Source organism: Cordyceps javanica, chromosome 1, assembly GCF_051103115.1.
Source record: "Cordyceps javanica chromosome 1, complete sequence".
In the NCBI taxonomy this organism is placed as follows: domain Eukaryota; kingdom Fungi; phylum Ascomycota; class Sordariomycetes; order Hypocreales; family Cordycipitaceae; genus Cordyceps; species Cordyceps javanica.
The window spans coordinates 3,605,157-3,626,308 of record NC_139295.1 but is presented as its reverse complement, the minus strand read 5'-3'; the positions used below and the strand labels follow the sequence as shown (position 1 = coordinate 3,626,308).

At 54.2% G+C, this 21,152-nt stretch overlaps 5 protein-coding genes across 5 annotated transcripts; 2 read left to right on the top strand and 3 right to left on the bottom strand.

Annotated features, from left to right (window-relative positions):
- Positions 1 to 2,819: 2,819 nt before the first annotated feature.
- Positions 2,820 to 3,680, top strand: V2A60_001102 (uncharacterized protein; the record flags this gene model as incomplete). The annotated part of the gene is made up of 1 exon (XM_083252467.1): positions 2,820 to 3,680. The coding sequence occupies one exon, from the start codon at positions 2,820 to 2,822 to the stop codon at positions 3,678 to 3,680; it is 861 nt and encodes a 286-aa protein (XP_083108593.1).
- A 2,311-nt stretch (positions 3,681 to 5,991) lies between these two features.
- V2A60_001101 (Acetokinase family-domain-containing protein) lies at positions 5,992 to 7,284 on the bottom strand (the record flags this gene model as incomplete). Its single annotated transcript, XM_083252466.1, has 4 exons — positions 5,992 to 6,167; positions 6,225 to 6,848; positions 6,903 to 7,027; positions 7,076 to 7,284. 4 exons carry the CDS (start codon positions 7,282 to 7,284, stop codon positions 5,992 to 5,994), a joined length of 1,134 nt encoding a protein of 377 aa, XP_083108592.1.
- Positions 7,285 to 9,000: 1,716 nt separating this feature from the next.
- Positions 9,001 to 11,145, top strand: V2A60_001100 (major facilitator superfamily domain-containing protein; the record flags this gene model as incomplete). Its single annotated transcript, XM_083252465.1, has 5 exons — positions 9,001 to 9,084; positions 9,140 to 9,228; positions 9,286 to 9,575; positions 9,622 to 10,668; positions 10,721 to 11,145. 5 exons carry the CDS (start codon positions 9,001 to 9,003, stop codon positions 11,143 to 11,145), a joined length of 1,935 nt encoding a protein of 644 aa, XP_083108591.1.
- A 159-nt stretch (positions 11,146 to 11,304) lies between these two features.
- Positions 11,305 to 13,388, bottom strand: V2A60_001099 (glutathione S-transferase family protein; the record flags this gene model as incomplete). Its single annotated transcript, XM_083252464.1, has 4 exons — positions 11,305 to 11,682; positions 11,741 to 11,866; positions 11,945 to 12,686; positions 12,772 to 13,388. 4 exons carry the CDS (start codon positions 13,386 to 13,388, stop codon positions 11,305 to 11,307), a joined length of 1,863 nt encoding a protein of 620 aa, XP_083108590.1.
- Positions 13,389 to 14,460: 1,072 nt separating this feature from the next.
- Positions 14,461 to 17,261, bottom strand: V2A60_001098 (transcription factor domain-containing protein; the record flags this gene model as incomplete). Its single annotated transcript, XM_083252463.1, has 6 exons — positions 14,461 to 15,123; positions 15,177 to 15,419; positions 15,469 to 16,132; positions 16,180 to 16,449; positions 16,501 to 16,879; positions 16,940 to 17,261. 6 exons carry the CDS (start codon positions 17,259 to 17,261, stop codon positions 14,461 to 14,463), a joined length of 2,541 nt encoding a protein of 846 aa, XP_083108589.1.
- Between the last annotated feature and the right edge of the window lie 3,891 nt (positions 17,262 to 21,152).

Below are 21,152 nucleotides of genomic sequence, written 5' to 3'. Positions count from 1 at the left end.
TGAAGATGAAAATGAGATGCAGAAAGTATCGGGTAATTTCAAGAATACGACAAACATGCGCCGATGCAGAAAAAAAAGGGGATCTTTTGGAATTCTACCATGAGTCCTTCAGAGAGAAACAAATGTAATAAATAAAGATTCTTGATTCACAGAAGGATCGGCGAGAATAGATTGCTGTCGGGCGCAACGGGCGGACATTTTGAACCTGACGTCACGGTAGCGTGGGCGGAGAGTTACCTCCGTCGCGAGTTAATGTCTGGGGCGGCGTCGACCGAAACGGGTATGCGCGGAAACAAGGAATGGTCAATAATGGATTTTTCTACTCAACAGTAGGCAGGAAAGTATTAGTAGTAAAAAACCCCGCCGGCAAAAAAAAAAAAATACTGACCTTGCGGGGAAAGCTCTCGGTTGCAGCGAAGAAGGAGAAAAAAAAGGGCCGGGAAAATAATACAGATACACCTGATGCTGATGAGAGTCGACACGCAATGGAGACGATTCCAGTTGGGGATCGAGATTTTGTATTGCGCATCAGTCAAAAAGCGGGACAGGGTCTCAGGGTCCAATGGGGCGGCGGGGGGAAGGGGACCCAGGGGGTGGGCGTAGTGGGTAGAAGAGGGTACCGGTATTACCGTGTTTTTGCTGTCAAAGGGTCGAGTTCTGAACGAGGGCGAGTCACGGAGATGGAAAGGGACAGCCCAGCCAGGCAGCGTCGCAGCGTTGCAGCGTCGCATCGTTTGACCTTGATCAAGGATTAGATGAAAAACGGCATCGAGCAATATAATATGGAGAGGAGGGGGGAAAAATAGCGAGCAAGGGACGAGGCGAATTGGCCGCCGGTCTGTGGCGGATGCACTGCGCAGACGGCAGAGAACAGCCAGGCTATATGGCGTGGCTGCAGGAGTCATGCTGGCGGTGCAGAGCGCCTCGTTCTGACTACGTCACTAGCCACAGAGCATCAGGCTCGCATGTATTGTACTTTAGTACCTATAAGAGGTTTGGCTGGCAGCTGGCAGCTGGCGGCTGGTAGCAGCAAGTCAGGCAGGTAGCTACTAAAAAGGTGCCAACAACAATACCTACCTATGTACATGGGAGGCGTTTGCAAAAAAGCCCGAGCAAACGGGCGACACTTGTTTCGGTACTGTGCGTGTTTCTGATGACTTTTCAGTGTCCCATGCGAGTTCATCCCAAACAGCCCAACTACAACAAGGGAATAAGATTACAGAACAGACAACAAGAAAAAGAAAACAAAAAGTAACCCGAGTAAAAAAAAGCAAAAAAGCTGGTGCCATCACCGAGCACTTTGCCCAGCTCCAATTGGTGCGCGCTCATCTCAAGCTTCTAATACTTTCTTTTTCTTTTTTTTTCCCTTTTTTTTTTAGCGTGCTGCCAGACTGCCAGTCCCCCTCCCCACCCAAGCACAGCCTGAGAACCCCTGTCGGCCTGTAACCCTGAACGGGGCCCCCAAAGCTACAGTGGACCATGGGGCATAAAATAGTGGATATTACGTGTGGTGGTGGGCGCTCCAATCCGTGTGCAGCTGGTCTTGGGTCGTTGTTTTCGGGTTTGGGCGGGAAGCGAAGTGGCTGTGAGGTACTTGGCGAGGTGCTACCTCCAACGTCAGTGCAAGCAAACGCTCGACTGATGGTTCAATCGTACCATCACCATATTATGTCTTGTCGCGATTTCCCTATTTTATTTCTGGGCATTTCAGGCTGGGGAATCGAGAGAAAACACGAGTCCCCTTTTTTTGTTTTTGTTTTTTTTTCCCATGCAAACACCCTCTGAAATCTTTGGAGCCTCACATGTTCAAACGGTGTTGTGGCGAGACCATTTGCAGCAAAAGAGGCAAGCCGGTTTCCCCAACTACCTGCCTACAGCTCCATTGTGCAGCAAATTGATACATACAGCAGACAGACATACGCAGGTGCATACATACGTGCAAACACTGCTGCCAAGCTAACCCGCTGCAGATACTACGCAGATGCTGCCAGAAGAACGAAACCGTGAAAAGATTTGAAAAAAAAAAAAAAGGAAATTGGAAAAATAAAAAGATGATTAAAAATTTGCACCCAACTCCTCGATCCCTCTACTTACCTTTTCGATCGCCTCGCTCTGTCTGGGCTGGCTCCTCTCCTCACTCGGCCGGCTGGCTGGCGGGGGGGGGTTACTGAGTAAAGAGGCCCCTGCTGTGCCACACCATGCCACACCACCCTGCCACACACACCCTGTCCAACTCCACACACCCACAGCAGCACACGCCCACCCACTCCCTCTGGCCAGGTACCCCCGCCGTAACATGTACCTTTTCGCCCTGCCCCCGCTGCATCCGGTACCTCGTTCGACCGCCCCATGCTCGACAGAAACGGCGGCTTTGCCCAAATCCCCATCCCATCCCCATCCTGTTTCCCTCCTCTTCCTCTTCACCATCTCGCACCCCCCTCCTTCTCCTCCTCGACCCTTTCTATACTTATCCATCCTCCTCCTCCTCCACTTCCAGTTTACGCCTTTTACCTACTCATCCTGCTCATCCTGCTTTTGCTACTTTACTACCCCCTCCGCCGGCTCTTTTCCATCCTGTCCTCCCCTTCTATTTCCTCCCCCATATGCACCATCAAGAGTCTCTTACCAAACAACATTGTCACCTCCACCAGCAAAAAGGTTCAACATTTGGCTATCGCTCCTAGCACTCTCAATTACAACAAGACACGCAACTTTGTCGTCGCCTCACCACTCTTGGATGCGGCTCTTCTAGTCTCGTCAACGTAGCAGCTGCCACTTACACCACTACCACCACCATCAAAACCTACACCACAGCCGCAATGGAAACTCTCAACGCCGCCGGCCGCAGAGTCTCACTCCTCAACGACGATGGGCCTCGCCAACCATCGTCCTACAACATGGCCCATGCCTATGCCACCCCTCCCTCGGGCGCCTCCTCGCCTACCAGCCCTCAGATCTGGCGCTCCAGCTCCTACGACTCGCAAGTGAGCGGCAGCGACGCCGTCTCCCCGTTGACGCCGGCCCTCGACTACGCCTACACCTCGTCCCAGCCCTCCAGCCGCGCATCCAACACCAAGCGCCCGCTGCACTATGCCAGCAGCCGCTCCACGTCCAACGAGGATGACGTTCCCGTCGCTGCCGGCGCCGCTCAGGATCGCCCCGCCAAGCGCTACCCGTGCCGCTTCCGCGACTCTCACGGCTGCGAAAAGACGTTTACCACCTCGGGCCACGCCTCCCGCCACTCCAAGATTCACACCGCCGAAAAGGCTGTCCAGTGCACCTTTGCCGGCTGCCAGAAGAAGTTTACCCGCGCCGACAACATGAAGCAGCACCTCGAGACGCACTACAAGGACAAGTCCCGCAGCTCCGGCAGCCACCGCGCCGCCACGGCCGCCCATCACCACAAGTCGGGTCCCGAGCATCATCGTCGCCCGACCGCCGCCACTGCACGCAGCCGTTCCTCCTCGTCCCTCAGCGGACCCGAGCTGGATGTTCGCCAGTACGCGCTGCCTACGCCGCCCCCGCTGCGCTCGCCTGCCGTCATGGCAAGCGGTGGCCGCTCGGCCTGGGAGGTGACGGGCACCACGCTTCCCCTGCACAGCCGCCCGGCTCCCGTGCACGCCCCCAAGAGCGGCCTAGACGCCCTCGCCATGGCTGTGGCCTGCCAAGAGAGCTCATGATGTGCTCAACATCGTACAAAACACCACGCTTGTTCATTTTATGATACCATTCCTTCCACTCGCAACACGATATCTGGATACTCTCTGCAGAATCGACATCCTCTGCTTTCTTCACCTGTTTAATCTCTAATGCGGTCACACTTTTGCAAAGGAGCGGTGCGCCAATGATTTCTTTGATGTCTCTATATACGCTCCTTATGACTTCTGTCTTGTCCTCTGCGGTCGAAGAACAGAGTCTTATACCAGTCTAGCATGGTGAAATCGGAGAATCTGGCGTTTATGTTTTGGTAAACACAATCCCGTTCAATACACGACTCGACAGGGGGCTTGCGAAACTACGTCTTCCCGAAAGGAATACCTTGATTCCCCCATGACCCTTTTTTACATTGTTATGACCGCATCATTTACACAAAACCGGTCAACATTCTATGGCTTTGATGCCCAGACTTTTCCTCCTTTTTCCTCTTTTTCCTCTTGAACATATCTATGCATACATATACACAACATATACGGCAAACGGGAACCAGCATTCGCGCAAATTATAGACGCAAAGTATACGAATTGGCGTCATCTTTTTTTTTTTCGGGGCGGGAGTGGTGGAACAAGAGTTTTTGATTTTCTTGCTTGATCGTGATAGGGGATACTGTTTTTTACCATCACATGTTATCGCGAAATGGGTATATTACCGCGTTGGCGGAGATGTTTGTTTTTTCGTTTACAATCTTCTTCCGATTTGGGGACTGGTACACATTTCTTTGTGTTACTGCCCTTTATTTTTCATATATCCTGTTAGTGATATCCCAACTATGGCATAGAAGCATACGAGGAATGCCAACATGGCCGCACTGGGCGGCTTATCGAGTCTTGAAACGTCTCTCTTTCACACTTTTATGCTCCATGTCTTGCTCGACGTGATGAATCTTACACCTGAGCCTCCCTTTGCGGCACCACGCTATCAGTAGATTTGACAGCTCCAATTCACCTGTAGACGGCGGCGAGTCTCGAGCAACATTGCTTGTTCATTGGCGATTACAACCCACCTACCAATCACTCTACGACTCGCTACGCTCTCAAGCCCAGTAGCAAACGCGACCCGTCATCATAGACGCATGTGTGATTTTTTCCCCTCAAAGAAACAAAATATTGCATTGTTTTTCTTTTCTTGCCCTTCAACTCGCGTTGTTTGCTGTCTCTCCCAGTCATTGTATATAGTGGGGGAGGGTGCGCTATGTGAGACACCTCTCTCTCTCTCTCTCTCTTTTGACCTTTTGACTTCTTTCTAGTTTCCGACAGGTCCGTGGTCTTTCCAGCACGTCCCCTGTCGACCTTTGCCTGCTGCCCTTGGGGTGATGTGATGGACATGGCGATCAATTTACGATACTGGCGAGAAGGGGAGGGAGGTGGGTGACAACAATCCGGTGTCAATAAGCAAATCGTGCACGAGAAATTTGTGACCTGTCAGACGCAACACTGTACCCGCCCGTTATTCTAAACCTTGATGCTGATTTGGATTTGGCAAATGTTTGTTATGAATGATAGGAGAGCAGGGATAACTAATCAGCGACTGCCGGCACCTTTGCCTACCGACACTGTGTCGGTATAGCTCTGCAGCTGCCCATGTAGATTAGATGGCCACGACGCGAAACCTCAGAAACAGTCGCAGTCTCTCCGCATGACGCTAGGACCGAGAGCTCTCACTTTCTTTTCTCTTCTGTTTCTGCTGTTGCGCACAGGCTGGATCGTGCGTCAGAAACAAGCCGTCCTCTTAGCAATTGTGGCGTGTACATGCTGTTTATTCTGGCTGCCGCTCCTCTCCAACAATGGACCCTGCATCGAGACACGACACGCACACGAGCCATGTTTCGGCCGACGCTGTGCTCCAAGACATCCCGCCCTTCACGATCCAAGACATTGGTACCGAAATTTGAAATCCACGCTTTCGTGCAATTTTCATCCTGCCCTTTTTTTGTCCTTGCCTGTCATTTCGGGCACGCCCTTCCCTAACTCTCCTTTCGGCCATGGTGCGACAAACGCATGGGCGGCAACGGTGGGGAATGTGTCTCAAATGCAAGGTTCAAGGTCCGTTGCCTTTGTTTTATTTCATCCCGAGTTAGGCCAGGCGATATGAAATTGCTGGGTTCATTTCCACTCCATGCCCGCCGTCGTGGGCAGTTGACAGTCTACAGAAAGTCGCATTCCTTTAGCTGAACAAGGGTTAAACCCCCCCGGCGAGGTGTCGTACGACGCTTTGTTACCAAGAGGGGTGTTCTTTGTGATATTATTCCGACACCTCGTTTAAGAAGCCATCCCTTCATCCATCTGGTCGCTCGGGGACTGATCCAAGCTGCCCATATGGCGCATCACTTCCCTGGCCAGGGAGGATTTGTGGTGACGGCAGCTCAAAGTGGTGCTGCGGAAATGGCACCCCATTGAACTCCCGATCAGAGCTATGCGCGTACAACCAGGTTTCCAAGAACCGCCGATACCCTGCGAGATTAAAGACGTCAGATTCTGGTAGATTCCGAGACAAGAAATCACACATACCCTCGCCATGAGTGAATTGTATGCTCAGATACCTGATGTCGTGATCGCCCGCGTCTGCCGATTGACCAGCGGAACGTACCCGCGGTCGCATTCGTTGCGCGAGTGAACGCCGGGAACTTTCCGGTGCACTTCCTCGGCGACCGTGAACAACAAGACGCACTTGCTTCGTGCGGTCCTCCCTCCCACGAAGCTCTCCCTCAAAAGTGTGCACATCATATTCGCGGTACGAACCGCCCGTCTTGTTGGCAAGCACAGACAGCGAGTGGCAAGTCGTGTATCTATCACGCCAGAGCTTGAGTCGCTGAATTGCGCCAATGCCTTTCACCTTGCCGTAACTGTCAGTACGGCCGTGTACGTTCGTCCAGACCACGTCGACGTCGTAAAAGTCAATCAGATCCTTTCGGCGCACATCGCCCTGGAAGAGAAAAGAGCCGTCTACTGATGTAAATTCGTATCGCACGGAGATGTACTGATCGTGGACGCAGACGCCTTCGTCGGAAATGTACCGTATGCGATGCGGTTCAGTAAAGGTCACGTAGCGCTCCATGTTGGACGGGTCGTGGTACTGTCTGTGGCGCGAATGCAGCGTGTGAGGAAACACTTCGGCCGGTACATCCGACGGCACTGCACGATTAGCGAGGCGTCTGCGTTGCGCTTCATGGGGAATTGGAGGCTCACGGTAGTGCTCGAGAAGCTCATTTTGGTAGCTACATTGCCACAACACCCGGCGCTGCTCGGATCCCACTACTTCCCAGGGGCCGAGGTATACTGTTCGCTCTTCTGGGGTGTCTTGAAAGAGGGTTCTGGCCAGTCAGCAGGCGGTGATAAATCATCAATTCGGCAGTGCGTACATTGTGGCCTGGAACCCCGGGGGGCCAATGTCGAGGGGACGCAGACTGGAGCGAGGCACGAAGGAGCCTCCAATGGACGACGGCGCGGAGGCGATGGAGATGCCAGAAGTTGGTGTCCAAGTAGAATCGACGGGACTGGTGTAGGAACGACTGTAGGTAGGCGGACGGCCGAGCGAAGACGAGGTAAAAGATGAGCCCGAAGAGGACATGCTGCAGGAGCAGCTCGAGGCGTGACGATCAGGTCACGTCGGCGGTGGGGGAGGGGAACCTGGCATACCAAAATGGTTACCGAGGCGCAGGCTGACGTTGGCAGAGAGCCGAGCAGAGACGCGAGATTGCGCCGAATCGCAACTGAGCGAGCAGCGGCGACACGAGCGGCAGGTTTTATGACAGCAGGCCAATGTCTAGAAGAATATGTTGGCCTTGGTGAAAATCGACGTCCGATGGACGCTAGGAAGCGGGCAGGCGAGCAGAGAGGTCCACGCAGCCATCCAAGAGGTGACGGGCTGTCGATGATGTACCGCAATGTGCTGGCAGGCTGCTCGCTGGCGAACGGCGCTCAATGCTACAAAGCTGGCGAATTACCTGCGACCGGGCAAGCAGCAATCTAGACACGGGAGCGGCTGGCTGGCCAGGTCCGGTGTATGTGCGCGCCATTTGTCAGTACAGCGCGGAAGCATCCAGCGCAGAAGACGGCGTTGGGAGCGTGCTAAAGTCGTTGGAGGTGGAGGTCGAAGCCGGCCTGGCGGGGGGCGGCCAGAGCCGTTCCACTAGCGGCGGTAGCGGCAGGCACGGGGGTTGAGCGCGGCCTGTGATGGGCTGGTGCGGCGCCGTTGGAGGTGGGGGGAAGATGAAGAGAGTGTGGACCATGGCTGAAGGAATAGCGGCGTGTTGCATTGTGTGCGAAGTGAGGATGGAGATGGCGATGATGAGCATGATGTACCAAGGAGACGGCGATGGGGGCAAAGAAGAAAGCAGAAGGTAGAGTTGAGGTACCCCAAGTAGGTATCCAGGCACTTGGGTAGGTAGGTGCCTGTATTGGTCCCACGATGGCGGTTGGCAATGGGTGGGCTAAGGTTTTTCTACATTGCCTACTTGGGCAATTTCTGCCAGCTGCGAACTCCAACTGCCAACTTGCCAACATCACGGCAAACGGAGCCTTCTGATACGGTCTCTCCGGTTGGTTCATGCTTCCCCGCCGGTAAGACATCCCAGCTACATGCTCTGCGACAAGCATAATCAAATCGCCATCTTGGCCCAATTTCCACCACTCAAGCACGAAGCCCTCTCGTCTTCTCGAATTACCCGCACGCTCGAGGCCCTCTGCCCGAACCCGCTAGAGTTTGCCCTCACAGCACATTGGCAACGCCACTTCAACTCCACCATCGTCGACATGTCCAGACAAACACCACGCAGGCATCACGTTTTAGCCACAGCTGCATCTTGGACCAGGTGTGGGATATAGTCCTAGCCTTGAGTGTCTGGGGTCATCACCCGTCACCAGATTTCTGCCATAACTGGCGCTGCCTCGCCGCCAAGTTACCATCCTGCCCTCCAGCTCTCAGCCCGTCCAGCCCGGCCCACTGACAGGGGCGCCTCGCCTGTCCCGCCTACACTATTGATTGGCGGCGCAATCACTCTGCCTGCCTGACAATTCGTCGCGGCCTCCTGAACAGTGACAATCTTGCGACTTGATTCTTGTCACGTCATGCGAGACAGTGCGAAGCACTTTTCGCCGTCAGCTGTCCAACAGCAACCCCCGCCCGTGCCGAGATATAGCTAGACCAACAAGAGCCGTTGCAACCCTTGGCGTTGCGGGCTGAAATTGCGCTCCGTCTCGAGCACACGAGTCTTGCAAATTTTCTACCAGACATCTAATCGTATCGCCTCGCCGCTCCTCATGCCTGGTGCATGCTACATTGACAATGCCGCTCGGGTCATCTTTCGGACCTAGAAATCGTGGTTTTCTCGGAGCAGACAGCTCTGCTCTGCCAACTCAGGATCTGCAGGTATGCGTGCCCTGCCCTGATCTGATCTGCGCACCAGTTCTCGCTAATCTTGCAGGACCGCCATCAACTGCGATATGAGTTGGATCTAAACTCGTGGAATTTTCGAATTTGGGGCGTCGCTGCCTCGGGCTTCTTGACTGACTCGTGCGTCTCATATCGAACCGTGTCCCGCAGACCGGCGTCTCGCTAACACTATGGCAGCTATAACCTGTTCTCGACCAACGTCATTCTCGCATCCATTGCGTTTGTGTATTACCCGCATGGACGCGAATGGCCCGGTCTTCTCATTAATCTCTTTACACTCCTCGGTTCCGTTATTGGCCAGCTTTCGTTTGGTTTCCTCGCTGATTACTATGGCCGTACGCGACTCTATGGGATCGAGCTGGTGCTCGTTATTGTCTCAACCATTGGCGTTGCAACCAGTAGCCATGGATATAATGACATGTCATTCCTGGGCCTGTTTATATGGTGGCGTTTTGTCATGGGTATTGGTACGTTGGTGCAAGCATTGTCAATGTGTTGAGCTAATAGTGGTAGGCATTGGTGCCGAATATCCGCTCAGCGCGGTCATTACATCAGAATGGTCCAGCACACAATCAAGAGGAACCATGCTGTCAAGCGTATTTCTCATGCAGCCCGTCGGCCAGGCATTGGCGCAACTTGTTGGGTTGTGGGTGCTACTTGGTTTCGAAGACAGCAAGAAGCTGAGGGACCTTCGTTGCGGCTTGGACACCTTGCACGAGGAAGAATGTCGCAGAGCTGTGGACGGTATATGGCGCATTGTCATCGGATCCGGTGCTATACCCGCCCTTCTTGCCATCATTTTCCGCTTCTTCCTATTCGACTGCGGCTTATACAGTCTCGAAGTCCGCAACAAGCCAGATATCGCAATCATGAACACGCAAAGGGTATACGGAACACCGGCCACGTCAACTATCCATAATCAAAATATGCATTCTCCAACCATGCATCATCAAAATTCGTTTGCGCTGCAGAATACGAATGGCAACTTGCATCCAGAGTCCTCACCTCGGCCCATGCCAGTGCAATTTTCTCGCGAGGATTTACACAATTACTTCATCCGCGACAAGAACTGGGTCTACCTTTTGGGAACGGCTGCAACATGGTTCTTCCTCGATGTAAGTTTCTACGGCTTATCCCTTGACAATAAGGGTACGCTCTCAGACATGTGGGCGACAACACCGCCGGTCCCAATTAATGAAAATCTCGAATGCTGGAATTCAAGTTTACCAGGCGGGACATCCACAGTCCCGGGATGGCGGAAGACGGGCCTGCCTACATGGCAAACCGACTCAACACATCCTTGCAATACCATCTACGACGTCCTAGTCGAGCAAACCAAGCAGTATCTCTTGACTGTGTCGCTTGCTTCGATAGCAGGCAGCCTCTGCTTCATTATTTTTGCAAATCGCATACCCAGACGCCAGTGGCTTACCGCATCATTCATTATTCTGGCCGTGGTATTTATCATTACCGGTGGCGTTTACTATAGTGTCCACCGAGATAATGCGGCGGCAGCCACCGTGGTCTGTGTCGCCATTTGTCACTTTTTGTTCAATTTCGGTACGTTACACTGTAAAATACATACCACAGCCCAGCTGACCCAGAAAAAAAGGTGCCAACACGCTCACTTTCATCATTCCCGCCGAGATTTTTCCGACCTGCTATCGCTGTACTTGCCACGGCATCTCGGCCGCCGCCGGCAAGCTCGGCAGCATCGTCGCCGTGCTCGTCGTGTTTGGTATTAACAAGGCTTACAAGAGCCACACACGCCAGGGCCTCATCTTTCTGCTCTTTGGCTCCGTCGCCGTGGTCGGGGCTTTCTTCTCGTGGGCCTACCTGCCCGATTCACAGCGCTGGGTCGTGGAGCCCACGGGCGACGGCCGCGAGAAGCGCTTCCTCGAAACCAAGGATCTAGAAGAGCTCGGAGAGGGCAGGGAGCGGGCCAGGCAATCTGGGGAGCTGGTGTCCTTTAAAGAACGCTGGGGTGAGCTGCGTAGTCGGAGACGCGTGCCGAGACCAAGACAGGCGGTGGCATAATACCCATGTATGATGCGGATTGTACAAAATCAGTTTGTTGCTTTTGATGTATATGATGATAGAACGCTGCAAGTCGCTATAATATATCCAGTCCATGTACAGGCATAATGCATTACTTTACTTTACTTCATTTTTCCCCTTTGTCCCACTTGTCATTTGTCAGAGCGGCACCAGGACCTTGTCGTTGATGAGCATATCCGCCGTATCCGCGTACAGGTCATCGGCGCTCGTCGTGGCCTTGACGTGCGGGTCCCTCTCCAAGGCGTCGAGCCAGCGCGCCCAGCGCGAGGTGGCGGGTGCCGGCGCGGCCGGCCAGCCGCGACGCGAGTGCATGAGGGTGCGCAGGCGCACCGCAAAGGGGGCAAGGTGCACGTCGACGAGGCTGAGCGCGAGGCCGAGAAAGTACGGGCCGCGCTCGTCGGCGGCCTGCGCGAGCCGGTCGAGCTGCGACTGCAGGCGCGCCACGAGGTCCGCCTGGCGCGCGAGGTCCGTGTTTCGAAGAAGCGCGTAAAAGGCGGCCAAGAGGTCCGTGTTGATCTGGTGCTGTGTCAGTAATTCCTTGTTCTTCTTTCTCATATATATGCGTCTTCTTCACTTGGAACAGCAAGCAAGAGATCAACAATGGGGCAGGTGAACTTGCGTGGTTGATCCAGAAGCGGCAGTTGGCCTTGAGCTGGCCGTCCGAGGGCAACAGCGGCACACGCGAATCCACGTCTTCGAGCTGTTTGGTATTGTCAGCAGGTTGGTGCTTACTCGAGGGGTGGACGGGGGGGGGGCTACTTGCATATTCCAGTATCACGGCCGACTCGGCGCAGGCCCACGAGCCTTGCCGGATCGCAGGCACCTGACCCTTGGGGCTCGTCTCGAGCAGGGCCGGCGGCGCGGGCTTGCGGTGCGGGTCCGCCTCGCAGTACTGGTACGGCACGCCCTTGGCCTCGAGGGCGATCCAGACGCGCTGGGAAAAGGGGCAGTAGCACGCCGCGTAGAGCTTGATGTCGCCGCCGGTGCCCTCGCGGGCGTGCTTCCGGGCGGTGGCGGCCGCAGCGCCGGTGGCGCGGCGCGGGGCCGGCTGGGCGCGCTTGGCCTCGCGTTCCTGGGCGGCAACGTGCCGCTGGACGCTGTTCTTCTTGATCTCGTCGCTCTTGGCGAGGGTGTGCTTGTGGGGGCCGGCGACGCCATCGCCTTTGCCGTTGCCGCCGTTGCCGTTGACGCGCTGGACGGTCCAGAAGCGCTGTCCGTGATACCCCGCAGCCACGACGGCGGCGGCTGCTGCCGCCTCGGGGCCGCCGCCGCTGCCGTCGAGCTGCAGCGGCTCCGAGCTCGGAAAGTACTCGGTGATTTTGATCTTGACGTCGCACAGGTCTCGCTCACGCGCGCTGCGCCGACGACGTTTCTTGTTTGGGTCCTCTGTCTTGGGGGTGCCGGGCGGCCGGCCCTTCATGCGGCAGTCCCAGTAGTGAGACACAAAAGGTTTACGCTTGTACTTTTGCGTAGATCTGTGAGAGTAGACGTTGTCCACGTGGGGGAAGTATGTCTCGAATCTGGGTTTTGAAGTCAGTCGCTGCAATTTACCGGGGAGAGAGGGAGAGATGGGTCGACGAGAGAGGCTGCAGGTAAATCACTTACTGCTCTTGCGTGAGGACAATCATCTCGTCAACGTTGAAGAGCTTCTCCCGCCAGGCCTGCAAGTCCGGTGGATCAATGACAATCTTGCCTCCCAGCTTGCCATGGGCTTCTCCAGCGGGCGCCGCGGTTTCGACACCTGCGCCCGCGACCCCGGCGTGTTGCGTGCCCGGGGGGTAATGTAGCGCCGGCTGTTGCTGGCCCATGACCGGGGCCATCGACCCGTGCGCGTGCGCAAGAGGTACCGGTGTCGGCGCCAGGATGCCAAACTGACCCATATGATGCTGATGCTTGTTGGCTGGCGGTCCCATCGACGCCTGCGGCGCGGCCTGCACCGGCGCACTGCCGCCGCCGCCCTGCTGCCGTCGCCGTCTCTGTGGCTGCCGGTTTTCCTCCGCCTGTGGCTGATACTCCAGCCTCCCAAAGACGTTGCCCTGCGCGCGGTACGCCTCGCCCATGGCTGCCGCTGCCGCCGCTGCTGAGGGATACCCGAGTCCCATGTCCATAGCATACGGCTGTTGTTGTTGCTGCTGCTGCTCCGGCGGCGGCGGCGGTGGCGGCGGCGGCTGGTGAGGAGATGGTTGCGGTGGCTGGCCGCTGGCAAACGACCCTGATGCCATGGCCTTGGCGTTGTACCGTCGCGCGACACGCGCTAAACTGCGTTTCTCCAATTCAAAGGACGCAATCAACGAGATGCTTCTCTAACACAAACGGATGGCCCTTCTGCTCGCTGCTTTTAGAAGATGGGGAGAGTGGTGAGGGCAAATTGGGGCGGCAAGTGGGTAAATGGCTGCCGGTTGACGTCAAAAAGAGCGACGTGCACGGACCACTAGCCGACTTCTGCCATGTGGCGCAATAGGCTGGGTATTGTTTATTGGATAGACAAGTAACAAGAATGTGATAAAATCATGGGTTGACCTAGAGGAGGACATTTCGATGCGGCGATTGGAATTTTATTTTGAGCAACTTTTATTCACGGTGAGCGCATCTGTGGCAGTGTATAGCAGCATCACCACCTTGGCTGGTATCGCTCGCGCCATATAACCAGCACCGTTTTGGACTCACGAGGCCGCCAAATCGAGCCATGGTCGCCCAAGATGGAAAAATCTCTGGTGGAATCAGATTACCTATACATGACGCCAGAATTTTCAAAGAGCAAACAACAGATAGCCTCGGCGCAAATAGTCTTGGGGGGGCAAGATTGGGCGTGGTGTACCTGGGCCATCAGAAACCGTACCTTTAATGCCGAAATGTTTTTGTTTGGATATCACGATTGGATCTCCAAAAATATGCCACATTAGCAATGATGTGTCATTTTGTTTGGCCATTTGTGTTTTCAATATTCGCTACGAAAGAAGGATGTTTTCGCTCCCCCACGTCGAGCGAAGCGAGGAAAAAAAAACATCAAGTCTACCCGACTCCTGGTTCAATCATCCGAAATTTTTATAGGAAAAGCCCTTTGTGTTTTCAATATTCGCTAGATATGTATTATGTTAAATATTCTGCCAGTTATCAAAAGAAGCCCGCACCAGCCGAGGATTTGGTAAATCCGTATATTACACCCAACAGAAAAGAGACCAACCAAAAGTAACAACCCAACGCCACCCAAAGTCGTCATCATCAAAAGTAGAAACGTCGTCAATATGTGTGTGTTTATAACGTTGCCCTTGTTTTTTGTGAACAGGCCATCAGTTATCCTCGCATTGGCTCATTGCCTGTATCCCAGGACGATAGATCCATTGCCTCCATGGGTCCCATGTTCATCAGGGCGCGCAAAACACCCTCATTTTGCATGTTGGCAGCCTGCTGTGCTGCAGTAATGTTATCCCATCCGTTGCCGTACGGCATGGCTTGTCCCCCCATCTGCTGTTGCTGCTGCTGCATCTGGAACGGTTGCTGTGCGGGACTGAAGAAGTGCGCTCCGGTGCTGGGGAATTGCGGCGAGGCGCCCGACGCAAACATTTGCGCAGCTGCGCTGCTGACCTGCTTTAGCGTTCTTCCATCCGATCCGTTGCTAGAATTTGGCGTCCGGCCGTTGGACTGGCCATCTGGCGACTCTGTGCTCTCGCCATTCACATCTCCAAAGCTGGAAATATGCCCACTGCCGTTGGGCGGCTTGTCATACATGCTGCCTGAGTTGGGCGTCAGCATGGGCATTTGCTGGTCTACAGAGAGCCACGCCTGCCCACCAAAGGCCGCACTGCCCGGCAGGCCCATGCCGGAGGGTTCGGATACGGGTGGCGGCTTGGCATGGTCGTCCTTGGAATAGTCGCAGTCGCGGTACGATAGAATACCCTTCACATTATCTGGGTCATCGCACAAAATCTTGGGCGAGTCGTCTCCATTCTGTTCAGGCTGCGGAACGCAAGGTCAGCTTCGGTCACGGTGGCACAAATGATGGCACTTACGCTGTCAGCGCTTCGAGGGAACGCGTTCTTTAGCCTGGGTATTCTAGATGCGAGCGCCTCAAAGTCGACATCGAGTTGTACGAGGAAGGATTCGGTAAGTGGGTTCCGCTTCTTGAGCGCGTTCATGGCAGATAGCAGGAAACGGAGCGAGTCGGCGGTGACATCGTCGTCGGGCCGGCTCTTGAGATATTGCACAAAGACGCGAGCGGCCACGTAGAGCGTGAAAGAGATGAAGGGGTTCATCTGTTCCGGTTAGCGACGTGCATGAATGGAGTATGGTGGGGGAACTTACGGCTGATAGATCCATGTGCGAAACAGTCCGCATGACGCCAGTTATTTCGTTGGCTGCCGTTATGCAGCGAACTTTGCTTTCAGAGCTGAGTGATGCAGGTAGTTTGTGCGTCTCTGCTTTGAAGATGGCTGCTTGATGCAGACAGATTGTAGAGGTGTGAATGGACATGTTCATGAAGACGATGTTGGGGTTGGATAAGCCAGCGGGAAGCTTGAGATGGGAGGGTAGACCGAGAGATGTGTTAAGAAGAATGTTGTCCATCTCGCGATGGCGCTTCCAGAAAGGCCCATTGACGTCGCCATCGTATTCCTCGCTGTCAGGTCTATGCAGGTGCACAAGATTGCGGCCAAAAATGGCCGCCAGGAGAACAATGGCGGCAAAGGACGAGAGCTTAGCGGCACCACTGGGGGTGGTGCACTCGTCGAGCGTTTGTGTTTGCTCGGGGCGGCTCATCTCAAAGGCTTCCTCCGAGGCGGGAAGCTTGGTGAGAATATCACGTTCGTCAATCGTCATTGGCCAGCCCGTGCCGATACTCGCATATCGGTCCTCGCAAAATGCCATCCAAAATGTTCGCCGCCTCTCTTCGCGTTCCGTCCAGTCCTTGGGCGGCGGAAGACACTGCTTCACGTCCAATCCGGCGCCGTCAAGTCGATGCAAACCGATCCTGCTTGGTCAGAAAGAAGATCAAAGTGCGGAATGAAATGTACCTACATTTGTGCTAAGCGGACAGCGGCGCCGGTGTTGATCCAGGCACGCGGGAAATACATCATCTTCATCTCGTAGCATGCCAGCAGGATATGTGCTTGGCAGTGGGCGACTGAAATCATGTGCTCGCCAAAGCCTTTGACATAGTCGGCCTCGACGTATTTGCGAGCGCGAGCGTAGAAAAGATGCTTCAAGTCAGAGTACTTGTCCGTGATGGAGCTGGCCATTGTCCACATGGCGTATCGCAGGCAGACGGGGGGCCGTTGGTTTGGTGCCCTAGATGGTCAGCCTCCGTACAGTATTTCTCAGAGCGCAAGTTCAACCTACAGATTCATAGCGGCAAGGTAGCGATAGCGGTGGATCATAGGCATGGAAGGATGGACTTTTTCGAAATAAATTTGATGCAGCTCGTCAATGGCTTCCTGGGCGGGTAGAGGCTCTTCTAGGCCGAGGCCGATCATTTCCCAGCTAAAGTTGCTACCATCCGGGTTGACAGGAATGTTCATGTTTGAGTTGAAGTTGAAATCTTCAACGGCGCCGGCGCGCGGGGAGTCAGCAGCTAGGTTCCAACGGTCGATTTCTGGGTCAACGGGCATGGCGGGGGGTGGTGGTGCCGCAGGTGCCGCAGCGGGTATCTTGGGCGCGACGGAAGCAGATTGGGGCGTTTGCGAGGGTTCTTGTGTTTTCAGCAGCGTCTCTACTTGCTCTGTATCGAACGATTAGCATTGGTGGTTGGATAGTGACGTGGATGACAGTCGAGACGGACTTAGTCGTTCTTCGAGGGCTTTGACGTAGCCACGTTTGGGGCCACTCTTTCGTCTCTGCTCATCATATGCGCAGGAATGGCCAAGGCGAGAGCAAGTACTGCAGCTGGGCCGCAATCCATCACACTTGAGCTTGCGCTTGCGGCAGATCATGCAGGCAAGTCGCTTGGGCTTGGGGATGGCCGAGTTGTCGGGGACGGTATCGGCGTGCGCATTGTCGACAGGGCTGCCGTTGGCGGCGCGGTCATCGACGGGGCTGCCGTTGGCGGCGCGGTCATCGACGGGGCTGCCATTGGGCTGGCCATTGTCGCCGGGACCAGCCATATCGGGTCACAAGGACAGGGTGCGCAAAGCAAATATCGCGAGGAGAGGGAAATGTGGCTTTGGTGGCCGGAGCAGATGTCGTCGAGCCGGCTATGGATGGTATGAATGGATCCACAGCGACAGGCACAACCAGACGCCGCAGGCACGGCGGGAGGCGGAGGGGAGACAAATAGGCGATCGGCGTAGAACAGATGGTGCTAACTTGCAGGGCCGAGACGTGGACGATGATTGAAGGCACCGTGGTGATGTTGCGAAGAAAAAGAGGTCAGCAGCGGCGCATCAGGTCTAGGATGGTTGTCTGTAGGGAAGCGGAGTTGCGTCTGGTTGGTGTCTGTGGGGGTGAAGGAGGTGAGAGGGTGAGAGGAGGAGGGTTGGAGGCAGGTACTGGGTACTTTGGCGAGGCTAAACTATGGTTAGAAAGATGTGCAAGTTTGGTACTCGGTACCTAGATGCCTCTCCCACGAGCATACTGGCAGCTACTTACCTCTCTATTGCCTACTTGCGTGCACTGCTACTTATTCATAAATCTGCTTGGCTAACCAGCCTGGCCTTGCCGTACACACTCGATCTCGCTATATCGTAGACGTACGTCTGCCTGCGTGCCTACTTACAAACCTAGGTCGGTAAGTACTTGCCTAGGTAACTTAGGTACCCTTGACTCAGCAGAGGGGGAGTTTTTCGGGGCCGGCCAAGACTCCGCTGACAAGGCGAAGTGCCTGCCCACCTCTTGGGTTGGGGGTACTTTGGGGGGTTTGACAGCACTGGAGCAGCTGGGAAGGGGGCAGGACACGCAACTGGTGCTGTGCCTAAAAGTCAGAAGATTTATGCCGAAAAATGCACAGTTACTGATAAGCCGCAGCCAGTACTTGTTCGGTTCGGATTATAGATTTCGGAGTACGGATACAGATGACGGAGTATAACTCAGTTCAGCCTTTTGGCAGGGCCACATGGATGCGCGGACTCGGGCGATGCGAGACATTGACGTGGTACCTTTCATCTACGGTGTGTGGGTTAGAGCCGGCAAGTACCTGAGCCAAGCACAAGTCGACCAGTGTCAGTACTTAAGGTATTTATTTCCACGTGAGTTGGGATGTCGGCAGGACATGACCTACAGCGGCAGTTGGTTGCAAGGGTGACGAATGTCCTGAAACTGGCACACATGGCCATCGACCCATTAGATGCGACAGCCGCGATCTCCATCCAACAATCAATCAATCAATCAGTCAATCTATCATCAGGGGTTCGTAGCCACATCTGTGTCCCATCACCGCTTGGGGCATCTTCCTTGCGCACGCGAGTCACTATGATTCGATTTTTCTTGACGCCAAAAAAAAAAAAAAAATAACCGAATCGATAAATAAATAAAAACCCTTCTTTCCTCGGACGCGGACAGCCCGCTTACAAGCTCCCGTCTTTGCCGTATTCGCATGGGCAGCGTATATATCAAGTCCACTGGCCGCGTCATGTCATGCTCGCACGAGGCTAAAGGCGTCGGCAGCGACAGGAAAAATTCAATGGGGAAAAGAAGCACATCAATATAGATAATAGGGAGAGAGAGATTACAGCAAGCAACATTCGTCATTTTCTAGCTTTGTCCTATCCGGGCCATATGCAGTAAGGCGACAGTATCATCGTGGCGTTGATCACACAAACCGTGCCGAATACGCAAAAAAAAAAAACAGTAAAAAGTTATAAGTAGAACTCTACTTTTAACCTGCCTGCCTGCCAACAACCTGCTAACCTAAGTAGTGTTCGCCCAGGGCTGGGACCGTTGCACTGCACTGCCCGGTCATGCCACTCAGCAGGCTCCTCCGCACCCCCTGCCGGCCCCGTTGTGTCGGGCGGCATGCGACACGATGAAGGCCTGCGCTTTTGCGTTTAGCAAGGTGTTGATGTTGATGCTGATATGTCCTTTGTTTCTGGCCCATGGCATCTGTTTCACTCATCGCCAAACTAGGTAAGTAGGCAGGTACCTGGATAGGTAGGTACTCAAGCAGGCAACTATCAGTAGTATTTACTTAGCAGCGCCGTGTACTCTGTATGCCGCCCTATACTTAACCGTCATTTCGATGGCGACCGGCGAAATCCCACTACTTAGGTACTTGGAACCTAAGGTACCTATGTCATACACTGTACTCAGTAAGTAGCCACTGCAGCCACTGTATTCCATGAAGACTACCTACGTAAGGTACTCCGTAATAAGTTCCTCCATTTGCACATGCAAATTCGCCAGCCCAACCGTTTCTGTTGAGCTTCACAGCCCGTGATGCCACCGCCATCCTGCTTGGTCCTCTTCTTCCATCATCGCAAACTCCATCTCAAAGCTCCCCTCGCCCATTCACATGATTTGGCACAGACGCGTCATTGTGTAACACACCTTAAGTACCACGTTTTTCATGAGCCTTATCCCCAACCCGCGTGCCTCGCCTAACGTTGCCGCCCCGCCCTCGCGCCATCCCGACTCCCTACACCACCACGTCTCCCTTTATTGTCCTCTCAATTGCCCGCACCAATAACGGCTTGCCAATTCTCTTGTGCAAGAGCCGTTACTTACTGCCAATTCCTTCTTCTCTCCACTACTTACTTACCTCCCTCTCTCCTCCTCTCTGCCACCTACCTGCCCGGCCTCTCCGTGGGCCGCTGGCACCCTACCCAACCACTAACTGGCCTAGTACACAGCCATCACAGGCCAGAATGCTTGCGCACACACGAATAATACATCTACTTACGCACCATGCCCATACAAGAAAAACCCCTCCCTCCCTTCGTCATCCCTCATCTACAGCCGAGGATATGCTTCCCCAACAGTTTCAACCCTTGGTCCCCTCTTATCCCTCTCGTGCCTCTTGCCCCTCTACCAGCACGAAAACCCTTGCGTCCCAGCGCAACAGGGGCCCCATGCTACCTTTTCATGGGTGTTTGTTTAGTCACGATGAGAGATGGCTGCGCAAAACAAGTCGTACTCCTTTTGAGTTTCTGATTGGCATGTGAATCTTAATAGTCCTTTAGTAAACTGAAGAAATCCTCCGTGAAACATAACAATAAGCCTGAGAGATTGAATGCGGCCACGGTACAGAAATTACTCAGAGATCTTGCCAAAGCAAATACAAATGAAAAATTTTCTTTTCTTCTTCTTTTTTTTCTTCTTCCATCAACCGCGAGACAATGTACTGGGCCGCGTACTGATCCTGGTGCCCCTTTGGCGGAGCTGACCCATAGATCGATCACTGCTGTCGGCAGCTAGAGATGTAGCGATAGTACGGAGTATATTATATATAATTTGCATGGCAACACTCAACTCAGCATTACGAAAAAAAAAAAAAAAAAAAAAAAAAAAAACTTCGTCCTTTTACCACTACTGCTGTTACAATGCCATCTGGAGGCGTTTATCCGCCAGTGCAGGGCACGAGTCTTGAGCATGCTGTTCATGGCCACCACCAACTCACCGAGGTGAATCGATCTACTGATGCGGCCCGCGTCGACAACCCGTCGACTTGCTCAATGAGATCGGCAGGTTCGACACTCCCTTGTAGGCTCACACATGCAGTGTAAAGGGGCACGAATCGGCAAGCTACGGATCCGACGAACCGGGTGATGCTTTGCAGTTTTGACATTTTGACATGTTCGACACAGAGTGACACTGGAAATTTTTCGAGACAACTTCCCTGAAAGTGCACACTTCTGGGTCAAGTGAACTGGACCAAGGCGGCCCGTCTCGTGGACACAACCACCAGACACTCCTTGCAGCCCAGACGCTGGCTTTTTCTGGTAGTACTGGGCCTTGCAGTATTTCTCCCTGCTTCTGTCCGTACATGTGCGAGGACTCCGCCGTCGTCAGTTCTGTTCAGCTCACCTGAACTTTGAATTTGATAGTTTCTTCCATCAATAGCA